Source organism: Oryctolagus cuniculus, chromosome 9 (genome assembly GCF_964237555.1).
Source record: "Oryctolagus cuniculus chromosome 9, mOryCun1.1, whole genome shotgun sequence".
Classification (NCBI taxonomy): Eukaryota; Metazoa; Chordata; class Mammalia; order Lagomorpha; family Leporidae; genus Oryctolagus; species Oryctolagus cuniculus.
Genome location: NC_091440.1, coordinates 84,321,544 through 84,335,028, shown reverse-complemented (window position 1 = coordinate 84,335,028; position 13,485 = coordinate 84,321,544). Strand labels below are relative to the sequence as shown.

General features: G+C 40.6%; 1 protein-coding gene across 1 annotated transcript in view; it reads right to left on the bottom strand.

Annotated features, from left to right (window-relative positions):
* Positions 1 to 13,485, bottom strand: part of KATNAL1 (katanin catalytic subunit A1 like 1) — a gene marked incomplete in the record, with an annotated part of 76,273 nt that overhangs the window by 41,928 nt on the left and 20,860 nt on the right. The window contains 1 exon segment of the mRNA NM_001171490.1: positions 6,580 to 6,748. Coding sequence (NP_001164961.1) covers positions 6,580 to 6,748 — 169 coding nt within the window.

Below are 13,485 nucleotides of genomic sequence, written 5' to 3'. Positions count from 1 at the left end.
AGCAGATGGAAGATCTCTCTGTTGCTGTCTCTCTGTAACTCTTTCAAATACATAAGTCTTTTTTAAAAAGTCACGAGATGACTATATCTTACCTTAAGAACATTACAGTGTCAAGTAACAGCAAGGACATGTGGCAACTGGAGTTTACACTCCACAGGCTAGAAGAGAAAGTGGTGTAACTAACCGCTTTGGAAAACTGTTTGGTGTCATCTACTAAAGTTTAATTTATGTATATCCTATAACCCAACAATTCCACTCTTATTAGATATGTGCTTACTAGAAATGCATAACTATAGATACCAAAGGATAAGTATAAAACTATCAAAAGCAGCATTATTCATAATAGGTCCAAACTAAAAACAATCCAGATACCCATTAACAAGGAAACAGATTCAACTGTGATATAATGCTGTGAACAATAAAAACCAGATACAAAAGCGCAGTTCCTGATCAGAAAGTTTCAAATCACACACAACTAATTTATGGCATTAGAAATCAGAAAAAATGGGTGCCCCTGGGAGTCAGGGAAGTGGCTGGGCTCAGGGAGGATCTCACGTGAAGATAGCGTCTGAAGTGCCAAATGGTCTATTTCCTGACATCACTGTCCATGGCAGTTTCCTGGCAATTAAAAGGGTCACGTGCAGCTTGCTGAAGCCATTTCTTACCAGTTTGTGAAAGGCTATTACTAAATTATTAGTAATTCTGTGAGCCAGCTGTAAAACACAGCCCATTCATAAAAACTAACACAAATTCAGAACTGTATCTTTAAAAAGGCAGTACTCACAACTCCTCACTTCCTGATCATTTTACTGTCATCTATGCTCCTGAGGTTACTTCAGTCATTGTATCTCCATGGTAGATATACCCCAACTCATCCAGACTCTGTGTTCAGGGACATCACATGGGAAAATGTCACAGTGGAAGGATTAATACCCAAAAAAAATTAAAAAAAATCAAATGCTGGAAATCAGGTCTTGATTTATTGCTCACTGTCTAGATTTAAGAAAATTGGAAAATTGCATATGCATATTAAATTTAAAACTGTGTCCCTTCTATCATAACAATACACTGTAAAAAGCACAAACAAGGAATATTCTTCTAGTATTTGAAAACTGTTATCCAATTTATCAAAGTTACTTGTCATTAATCAATGAATTCCAACATGTTTTTATTTTACTACCACTTCATGTCAGCACTATATTCCTCCATCAAATACAACCAGAGGCAGGAGACAGATAGAAAAATTGGGCCAAAATCAGCAGAAAAATCCTTTGAGAGTCCACTGGCTCTATAAAATTTACAATAAAGAGTACTGGGTATCTTACTGTTTATAAAGCACATGCTACACCTCATTATATCAGTAAGGTTTATAATAAACTTGTATGGGAACATGTATACATGTATTTTTTTTCAGAAAAGCAGTTATTAAAACATACATCAACATACTACTGGTTCGATGATCATCATTCATCAAATAGTATCCTTAAAATGTAGGCACTTTTCTTCAATTAAAAGATTTTATTTCAGGGGCCAGTGCTGTGGCACAGCGGGTTAAAGCCCTGACCTGAAGTGCTGGCATTCCAGATAGGTGCCAGTTCTAGTCCCGGCCGCTCCTCTTCCCATCAGCTCTCTGCTATGGCCTGGGAAAGCAGTAGAAGATGGCCCAATGCCTTGGGCCCCTGCACCCACGTGGGAGACCCAGAAGAAGCTCCTGGTTCCTGGCTTCGGATCAGCTCAGCTCTGGCCATTGTGGCCATCTGGGGAGTGAACCAGAGGATGGAAGACCTCTCTCTTTGTCTCTACCTCTCTCTGTAATTTTTTCAAATTAATAAAATAAATCTTTAAAAAAAAGGTTTTATTTTAAGTTCCTGTTCACTTGGATAATTATCAATAAATATGAATCAAAAGGAAATCCCAAGAGCATGCATTTGGCATTTGGTTAAGAACTCCCTTGGGACTCCTGTATTTCACATCAGAGAATGCTTAGGTTCAAGTCCTAACTGCTCCATTTCAACTTCCTGCTAAGGTGCACCCTGGAGGGCAACTATGAGGGTCAAGTAGCTGACATCCATACACGAGGCCTGGACTAATTTCTGGGATCTTGGCTTTGGCCCTCTGGCCCTGCCCAGCTGTTGCAGGCATTTAGGGAGTGAACCGGTACATAGAAGATCTCTTTCTGTCTGTCTGTCTCTTTTTCTAAAAGCTAAAGAAAGAACACTCCAATTCAGTTTTCAATCTCTCTATATATCAGATACCCTAGACTACCTCACACATAACAGCCATTTTTTACATGTCACAAAATACACAATAAAGATATGTGAAGTACACGGGGGTACAGGGAAGGATGTTTGGCACAGCCATTTAGATGCCACTCAGGGTGCCTGCATTCCATGTCAGAGAGCTGGTTAGAGTGCCAGTTCCCCACTTCCAATCCAGCTTCCTGCTAATGTGCACACTGGGCAACAGCAGGTAAAGACTCAAGTACTTGAGTCCCTGCCACCCACCTGGAAGACTCAGACTGAATTTCAGGATCTGGCTTTGGCCTGGCCCAAGCCCTGACTGTTGCAGACACTTGGGGAGTAAGCCAGGGACCGAAAATCAATCATTCACTCTGTCATTCAAATAAAATGAAAATAATTTTTAAAATAAAATAAATAGATGGGGCACAAACTGGCCTCATGGATAACCCTATAGACCTTAGGAGGAAAAAACTACAAAGGCCCTAAAAGAGATCACTAGGCAAAGAGATTGTTACTTATTGAAAAATGGCATTTTTAGTTTGGACCTAACCTGAGGCCTGTCAGCAGCTTAAAAAAAGAAAACTGCTAACCATCCACCCCCAAAAATGAGCTGGTTCTCTTACATGAAAGAAGTGTAAATGATATATTAAAATGAGATAGAAAGCATTTTCAAATATGAAGCTATATAGCATGATCGAAAGCTCACCCATGGCAGTTAGACAGGATTCAAATCCTAGTCCCTTCATCGACCTGCAGCTAAGGGTTCAGGGTCTCTTTCTGTTCCTATGTAAAATGTCAAAAATAACACTGAGCCCACAGGGCTGTGTAGGAATCAAACTAATACATCTAAAAAGCTTCAGAGGGGCCTTTTCTGAAGAAAGTTGTTTTTTTTTTTTTAATGAAGGGGGAGGGGTAAGTGTGCTACTACTGCTATTATTAAGTGTTGTATCAGACAGTTCTCAACACTCAACTGAAAAACCCAATACACCAGAGACCTTGGACAAGATGTGTGTCTTGTCTCATCCTCCCTCGACTTCTTTGCATCTTTAAAGTGGCTGAAGTACAGGCTGGCGCAGCGGTTCACTAGGCTAATTCTCCGCCTGCGGTGTCAGCACCCCAGGTTCTAGTCCCGGTTGGGACACTGGTTCTGTCCTGGTTGTTCCTCTTCCAGTCCAGCTCTCTGCTGTGGCCCGGGAGTGCAGTGGAGGATAGCCCAAGTCCTTGGACCCTGCACCTGCATGGGAGACCAGGAGGAAGCACCTGGCTCCTGGCTTCAGATCGGCACAACACGCCGGTAGTAGCAGCCACTTGGGGGGTGAACCAACGGAAAAAAGAAGACCTTTCTCTCTCTCTCACTGTCTAACTCTGCCTGTCCAAAAAAAAAGTAGTTTAAGTACAGCAACAGCTTTCAACACTCTGACCATGACACAAAGTAATAAATTTCAGATCACAAGTTAAACATGTTTATATAACTAAATTTTTGTAGATTTATATAGCTAATTTTTTTCTCAAAATACTACTGTCTTTACTATGGGCAATTAACTCTACTTTCTAGTCTATTATAATAGCTTCATTTTTTTAAGCTGATTTTTAAAACAACAACAACGTTGCAAATCAGATCTGCAAGGCCCTTCCAAGATGGAAGGGAACATCCATCAGCTTCACCTAAGCTGTCTCAAACTCTCACAGCCTTCAGTGAGTCTTAGGGAACAGTGAACAGCTACAACAATCAGAACCAAGCCAAGAACACCTTTTAAAGTCTAATGAAGTTTCCATGGATTTGACTTTTAAAATTATAGTCCCTTTTATTTGCACAGTGACTCAGAAAAGTTGGTCATTTGTTTGTTTTTAAATAAAGGGCTTCCTTTTAAGTGACATTCTGAGTGCTTAAATGTCAATGAAGGAGTAAGTAGGATTTAGGACATTATTTGGAAAATTATACATGATAGGCAATTTACAATCTCTAGAAAAAATGTACTTGACATTCAACAAACGTTCCTTGATTGTTTTGTTCTTTGCTTAGTGGTCACATCTAAAAGTCAAGGTTTATTTAATTGTTCTGGATCTCTTTCTCCAAATTCAATCCAGATTGCTAATCTAGCTTGGTAGGCAGGGAAACTACACAATACAAAAACCATAAACGGGGGCTGGCATTGCAGTGTAGCAAAAAATAAGCTGCTGCCTACAGTGCTGTCCTCCCATATGGGCATTGGTTCAAGTCCTGGCTGCTCCACTTCCAATCCAGCTCCCTGCTAATGCACCTGGGAAAGCAGCGGAGGACAGCACAAGTGCTTGAGCCCCTGCCACCCAAGTGGGAGACCCAGAGGAAGCTACTGGGTTCAGCCTGGCCCAGCTCTGGCTGTTGCGGCCATTTGGGAAATAAGCCAGTGGATGAAGATCTCTCTCTCCCCCTCTCTCTCTGTAACTCTGCCTTTCAAATAAATAAAATAAGTCTTTAAAAAAATAAATGGGAAAAAGCTAAGTGACTTTACAAAATTTCATTCTTCCAGACTATTCCCAACCCTAAGACCTCTGAGTTCTCTGTACCCCAGTCTCTTTACCTGTAATACGGGGATAGTAGGATGCTGCTTCGCGATGCTGTTTCATGAATTACTATACAGTCATCTCAATGGTGCCCTGCAAGGCAGCATCCAACAACCCATGGCCACAATTCTTCTCTGTGTGACATGAAATTAAAGGCTAAAGTTCCTCACACTATTTGAAATTTTACCTAAAAGCTACCAGTAGAGTGAGGACTGCATTTCAGTCCTCATGTTATTCTCCAAAATGCAATCAGGCACAGAAAAAGCAGCAAAAGATGATACTTAAGATACAGATTGTCAAGTATGCATTTACCCAGCTTTTCACAATGGCAGAGAACCTGTTCAATTTCATCAGCAGCAAAAATTGATTTATTAGTACCTCTCACTAGTCCCAAAAAGAATGTGAGATTGAGTCACTATTTTATGACATAAAAGTTCCAAGAAAACTACAAACATTAAAAAAAATATCAAGGGGCAGGCATTTGGCATAGCCATTAAGACACCCACACCCTGCATCGGAATGCCTGGATTCAGTTCCCAGCTCCATTACCAATTCCAGCACCCTGGGGGACACGGGCAAGGGCTCAAGTTCTGTCACCCACATGGGAGACCTGGACTGCGCTCCCAGTCCCTGGCTTCAGCCAAGCCCAGTCGAAGCTGCTGTGAGCATTTAGGGAGTGACCAGCAGATGGGAAATCTCTGTCTTCTCTGCCTGTCACTGTCTTTCAAACAAATAAACAACAGAAAAAAAAAAAAAAAAAAACTGACTTTTGTCCTGCTGAGGCAGAGATGTTGAATACACCTTTGAGTCTATCTCATGAAAAGAAATATTCAGAAAACGTCAGTTTTTTTTCTATCAGTACTAAACACTCACAAGGCTTTTAGGAAGTCGGTCTTATAGTCCTTAACTACTGATCAAAATTATTTGCAGTAAAAAAATACTCAAATACAGCATAGCATTTTGAAGGATAACCACTTGCTATAGGTTATAAATTATATCTTCATTATACATATCACAGCATGAATGTGATGGCAGCTCCTGTGATTACTAACTTGTAAAATATTACTTCTCTGTGGCCAAACAGCTCATCATTCATTCATGATATCATGATGCAAATGGGAAGCAGTGTCACCCTGTTAGTCTCTCTTCACTAAAAGTAAGGCTAAGAGATATATCAGATCATCAGAGCCAGCTCCTTACTCTGTAAGGGGATCTTCAACCCACTGTTTTGAAATCGGTTTTAAGGGCAACCAGAATTTCCTCCCTGTGCTGTGCTTATTCACCTCTCAATTTTCCAAGTAAACAAATATGCACAATGAACACTAGCCAAGAAAATCTTCTCATTAAGAAAAAAAAAATCCTGATCCTGCTCTATCCTATAATTTACAGATAAGTCAGAGATTTTTTTTTATTTCTAGCAGTAGTAAAACACATCATCCCTCTTATTCTGTGAATATACACATATACTCTTATAAGTCTTTTCCCTACAATTATGTTTCCCTTTATTGTCCATTTTAACTCAAAAAACCTTTATTAAGATCATTTTCAAAACAGTTTTAAAGCTTTCTTTTGAAAATTACTACAAAGGGCACAGTTCACTGGAAGTTTTTCTGTGTGTTAATAGGTATTTCCTATACTTCTTGCATGGCCTTCAAAACACAAAGACCGCATAGGCCTCGAATCAGACTTCAACTCTTCCAGTCAAAACCACATTACCTTGAAAAGCCAACAAAAAATCCCAATATCCACCAAAAGGCATGGGCTTCAAGTGAGGGGATCACAAAGAGAGTCTTGCCTTGTCATCTCTCCCTCTCGCTCTGCAGTCCTTGTCCCTACTTGCAGAAGGCTTCTCACTCTTTGAGATAGGATGTGCTCGGCCCACAGGTCCCCGGGCTCCCACTCCCGCCATTTCTTTCCTCAGAGGTCTTACTTCTCGATTCGGGCGCCTGATCTGAGGTGGAGCTCTGACAAAGAAAACAAAAACAAAAATTAACCAGAGATACTCGTATTTCAATGTCATCTTACTCAATCAAACTGTTAAAAACTAAAATCCCAAGATCTCATTTTTCCACTTCTTATCAATTCATGGCCACAGATATTAGGTTGGTTTTAAAGATTTATTTTCTCTAAAATATACTGGTTGATACAACTATTAAACACTCATACATATAAATGACACAGCAGCAATTATTGTGTCAAAAGTAACTATTAATCACCAACAGAGGGCAATACAGACTATTCTTATTTAATAATCTCAATAGTGTAATGGAAAGTCTATAACTTTAATCATTACTGTCCCAAACAAAGAATAAATAACTTTTTAAAAAGCATTAAAAGCTTTTTTCTGAAAGGACAGGAATTTGTAATGTCTATTTGCCCAGTTTACTAACTTACTTTTTATAATGATTTTCTCTGCTTCTGTACCGCAAAAAAAATCAACATTTCATTCGTCAAATTACACATGGTAGGGCTTGACAATGAGATCTCATAAACAAAGTGGTTTATGTGAAAAATACTGTCATGCTTTGAGAGTGTTAAAAATCACAGGATTGTTAAATTATACAGGCCTCCAAATGTGATTGAGACTTTTGTTAAGTATATCAACACAACTATGCATACAAAGTAACATGTTTTGTTACATGAACATGACAACAGATCTCTTTCATGTTGGAAAGTTTGGACTCTCTTGGCAAAGTATTTACCAGTCTCTCTTTGGGTCTTGAGTGAGGGACCCTATCACCTTGTGTCTAGTCTTAGTTCTTTCTTGAAGTGTCACTACGTCTGTGTTCTGAGTACATCTTCTTTCTCCATAGCTTTTCATTGGATCTGCAGCCCTTCGGGTCCTATATCTATTCCTTTCTCATTCCTAAGCCATTTCTACTAACATCTCTTCTCCAGCTTCAGGCTTGTAATTCACCTAACTCATCATGGAGTTCTGTTCCTGGTATCTAAAAAGATGCACAGGTACCCAAGTCAAGGAATCCACAAGACTGGAAGATGGATGAAAAGCCAAGAAGGCTGAAACTCATGGCAAAAAAGGTAAAAGGCAAACCCACTGCAGCTCCAAGTACAGCATGTTCAGGCTGCTGGAAACTGCAGAGGATTAGGATGAAGAAGCACAGTGAGAACACACGCCCATCCTGCCATATACCACATCCTGCCATCTTAATTTTTGGAGTTCAGTCCAGTTAAACAAATATTTACTAAATGCCCATTAGGTAGTATATGGCCTCTACTATGCTGGCCCTACATGGAGACAAAGATAAATCAGAATTTTGTGAAAGAAATCCATGGGAAAATAGTGAAGAATTGTGCATAGTAAAATGGCCACGGACATTCTGAAATTCAAAGCATTATTATTTCATTGGTTCTAGGGCATTAATTGTCTTTCAAGCTTTCTGTCAATAAAATAAAAATGTGATGAGACTGGTAAAGAATAAAATGCTAAAAATATTAGATTGCCCTGTTATTTCAGAGCAATCACTGTTTTCTGACTCAGTTTTGTTTTGTTTTGATGAAGGGCTAGAAACTTTATTTATGTGCATATACATAAATGTCTTCCCTGAATCATATTCCTGGGTATAGCCAAAGACAATCAAATGAGTCCAACACTCTCTTGCACACAGAACACACATCACATTTGTCCTTTTGTTAGCAGCTGTGCCCGCTATTTAAATAGCCCCTCGTTGTTTGTGGTCCTGCTTTTTAGACTCCACGGCCAGCCTGAAGCCTCTGCTCACAAACAGCAAGCCGAGCCCTTCGAGCTGCAGGCCTGGCTGCTCCCCAGCTGCTGGGGCTGCCTGGTCAGGCCTGGCTGCTTGGGGCTGCAGCGCAGCGAATCTTGAGACATTCCTTCTGCCTTCCCAGCCTGTGCTTTCCCCAGCCCGGCTGGTGATTTAACAGCCACTTAGGAGCCCTGCTGTAGTCCATTTTGCTGCATGCTCAGCTCAGTTAAGCTGTGTTGGAGAAGAGTCTTTTCAAAGCTCATATGCGGGTTGTGTTCCAAGCGTCTGCTGCTGCTGACCTCATCCTGCCACTCAAGGTTCCCATGGTCTCCTCAAAGAGCCGAATGGACTGCTGCAGAAGCCAATGTGCCATCTGTGTCAAGCGCCGTGTCTCACAGGAAGCACGCCTGCGTTTTCTAAGTCTTCAGTTCCATCTCACTGCGGTTTGATATTACATCTGTAACAGACTCTGTCAACTTCCCAGCGGAAACCCGTGATTCTGTTCTGTACTCCTCTGTCCATCAGTGCATCACTGCACAATGTCATGCTTCAACTGAAGGACCCAGTGACAGCTGCCGGCTTATGTAAACAATAAAATTCTCAAGGCTTCTCTTACTAGTCTCTCTTTAGAAAGTGACTTTAGGGGTCACACAGCATCATTGACTGCGTCCCTAATGGCCAAACCGGCCAATACTGCACTAGCTTAGAGTATTTCAAATACAGAATAATTGGTTAGATCCGCAGATAAAAAAAAACATGTGCTCAGTTCTCTATCTGAGATTTCCCTACAGGAATGGGAAGACAGAGCCTTATTCAATCACAGGCAGATAAACCGGATTTCCTCCAAATTCCAATACTCCAAGCTATATTAAATGGTAATATATGCAAATGCCCTTAGCACTGCTTGCAATAAACACCTGGAAATAACCCAAGTGTCCATTATCAGAATAGATACACAAATTATTAGATATTTACAGAACAGAATGCAATACACAAGTGAATGTGAACTACAGATACATGCAATAACAACAGATGAATCTCAGGACTGTAATGCTGAGTGAACAAGCAAGTTCAAAGAATATATACACTGTGACTGCAAGCAAAATAAGGTATAATTTGGTGACACAAGCATAAGTAGTCAAAGTGTAAAGAAAAGCGAGGGAAAGGTAAATTCCCGAATTCAGGACAGTATTTCTCTCTGAGCAGTGAGGGTAAGGCAGATACCTAGGTGCTATTGTACTTTGATTCTTCAATCTTACAAACTGTAAATGCTTGTTTTTTCTCCTACTCAGTATTTCATAACATTTTGAACAGCAAATATATTACAACTCTAGTCAAAAGATCTGGGGAGCTAAAAAATGAAACACCAGGACTGCTACAGTTTGGGGCATGATCTAGCAACGGAGACTCGGAGTTCACATCCAAAGCTGAACCTACGGGGTGTGAGCCTGGCAAATCTCCATGAGAGACTGCGCTGCAGAAACGGGACTGTGCGTCTTCCGGCACCACTTTCCCACGGTCCTGGGAAGTCCACGGGAAAGAGCCTGCTTTTGAAGACTCCTTCGTCCCACACCATATTAAGAAGCAGGATCTCGTGCAGCCTCACGCTTCTGTCTGACAGGTGTAAAGACTTCCGCTGAAGGAGCTACTGTGCCTGCTTCACTTCCCCAACTTTGCGGTTTGAAATTATTTTAAGTTCTTTGGTTACATCTCTCTGTCCATATATTGTTAAAAATTGGGCATTAAAGTAGGTAATCTGGAACAGAGATAATTTTTGTCTAAGAATACAAGCCATGGTACTTAACTTTAAAAATTTCACTGCACCATTAATCTGTATAACTTAAGAACTGAATAAAGAGGAAAACACCTTTCTCCACAGTTAATAAAGGTAAAAAACATAAGTTCTAAGCAGATCACACTCATATTTTCACTATAAGGACTTGGAGTCACTATTTAATACCTCTGAATCTGAGTCAGTAGGCAAAACAATTTTATATTGATTGAAATTAAACATTAATGATTTTAATGTCCATTCATCACACATTATTTTTCAAATCAGTAAATACCTATTAGATACCTAGTAAGTACAAGAACTAGGCTGAATGTTACTGCTGGCATAAAAATAGTGCAAATACTATTCTGACCTGTCCAGTGAAGCACAATGGTGATCTGCAATAACCCCCAGATCTGGACTCCTAAACCTGGATACCTTTTTACTCCTAAGTCTACAAACTACTGATCATTATCATTTAACCTCTGCAAGACTCACACTGTCTGTAAACAAAAAAGATACTTCACAAAACTGTGAAATTTTAAGTTTCTTTGAGGTATAATATTTATATGATAAAATAAACACATATTTACACAACAAAAAAATCTGTAGCATGAAACCACAAGTAGATTAAAACACAGGTGGGGCAGGCATTTGGTGTGGTGGTTAGGATGCCTGTTGGATGCATAGGCATCACATCAGGGAGCCTGGGTTCAAGTCTGCGCTGTTTCCTGCTAAGGCACACCTTGGGAGGCAGCAGATAATAGCTCAAGTACTTGGGTCCCTATCACTCAGTGGGAGACCAGGGTTGAGTTCCAGGCTCCTAACTCTGTTGTGACCCAACCATAGCTGTTGCAGGTATTTGGGAGACTAAACCAGTGAACAGAAAATGTGTACATGTCTGTCTGTCTATCCATTTCTTTGCCTTTCAAATTAACTCATTTTAAAAATTAATTTTAAAACCATAGAATATTTCTCAATATCCCAGAAAACTGGGGTTGGTTTTATGCTGCAGCAGATGTAACAGCTGCCTGAGACATATCTGAGTGCCAGTTCAAGTCCTGACTGCTCTGCTTCTGATCCAGCATCCTGCTCATGAGCCTGGAAAGGCAGTAGCACATAGCCACTTCTGCCACTAACCTGGGAGACCAGGATAGAGTTCCTGACTCCTGGGTTCAGGCTGGCTGACACCTGGCTTTTGTGTCCATTTGGGGAGTGACCCAGGGGACCTAAGATTCTCTTTCTCTCTAATAAATAAATCTTTAAAAAAAAACTTAAAAAAAAAAACTAGAAAAATCTTTCATACTTTTCTTAGTCAATAGCAGTTCCTAATGTCAATTACCATTCTGATGTCAATTTCATAGTTTTGCCTCTGAGTTTCATATACAAGGATTTCTATAGAATTTACTCTCTCTTGCTTCTCTTTCAACATTAACCTATAAAATTCATTCATATCATTATATATAGTATTAGTTTTCTTCATTGTGTAGATTCTACAGCACAAATATATTACAGTTTGTACCACTGTTGATGAAAATTTGAGTTGTTTCCAGTTTGAGGTTATTATTAAAGTTGTTATGAATATGAGCATTATGTTCATATAATGAAGACACAGGTATGCATTTATTTGGGATATATATATATTCAGGAGTGGAGCTGCTGGCTCATATGATATATGAAAGCTTAGCTTGAATATAACACACACACACACACCTTGAGAGTCAGGAAATGGATGGCTCAAGTACTTGGATCCCTGCCACTCATGTGGAAGACTCATACTGAGTTTTAAGACCCTGGCTTCAGCCTGGCCCAGACCTGGCTGTTGCAGGCACTTGGGGAGTAAACCAGCAGGTGGAAGTTCAATCACGCAATGTGTGTGTGTGTGTGTCTGTGTGTCTGTGTGTGTGTCTGTGTAGTTTCTGCCTCGTGAGTAAAATGAAAATAAATGGGTAAAAAAAATGAGGTTGTCTTTGGTACTGATTTATTGATCACAGTTCTTTATATATTCTAGAAACAAACCCTCTGATACATGCATTGTAAATATCTTCTCTCTTTTAATAATATTTCTATTGATGAAGAAAGAATCACAATTTTAGAAATCCAGTTTATCAAACTTCTATCTTTCATGTTTTAATGTCCAGTTTAATAAATCTCTGCCTAGTCCAAGGTCATTATAATATTTTCATGTTTTCTTCCAGAAATTTTATCACTTTTTAAATTTTAGGTATAAATCCATTCTAGGCATTAATCCAAAATTAATTAATTTTTCTGTGTGTTGTGAGCTAGATGAAGAAGATGTCAGGATTCCTCCCCAAAACGAGCACACAGGCAAGCCAGTAACATCTGCGAGAGGCCCCGCCTTGCCCTTCTGAACTGCAGTGGTCCCTGCTTCACACACCAGCTGACTTCACAGAACTTAATCTTTAAAGGTAAGCTCCAGTTCTAAAAAGGCCCTCAGAAATGTTTAACTGCTTGCTATCCAAAGATAATAAATAACAAAAAATTCTCTGTAAGATATGTATAAATTCAGCAAACATGGCCACTCTGAATGCAAGGCACGATGCCCCCCAGCAGGAAAGGCTGTACTCGCTTAACTCTCCCCTCCTCATCCAGGCCAGAGGTGGGGGCGGGGCTACGTGGACATTCGTAACATCACTCATGGCCCACACAGCATTATCAACTTAAAAATGAGCCTGCTAGACGCTTTCTGAAGGTCGAGTCCCGCCCGCAGTTGCCTTGGCAGGGCCGGACCACGTGATGTCTTGGGCCTTACCTGGCCCAAGGGCCAGACGTCCTGCCCCTCTGAGGAGCAATCCTGTTCAGACAGACATCAAGTACTACAGGGAATGCTGATACAGTTGTTCTGCCTCCTCGACAACGTGATTTTTGTGCAGAAAACATTCTTCAGAGGCTTGCTTTGACTTATAAAATATTTAATTTATTAAAGTTAAAAATGCAGGCTGGCGCTGAGGCTCACTAGGCTAATCCTCTGCCTGCGGCGTCAGCACCCCAGGTTCTAGTCCCGGTCGGGGCGCCAGTTCTGTCCCGGTTGCTCTTCTTCCAGTCCAGCTCTCTGCTGCAGCTCAGGAAGGCAGTGGAGGATGGCCCAAGAGCTTGGGCCCTGCACCCGCATGAGAGACCAGGAGGAAGCACCTGGCTCCTGGCTTCGGATCGGCACACTGGCCGCAACGCGCTGGCTGTAGCA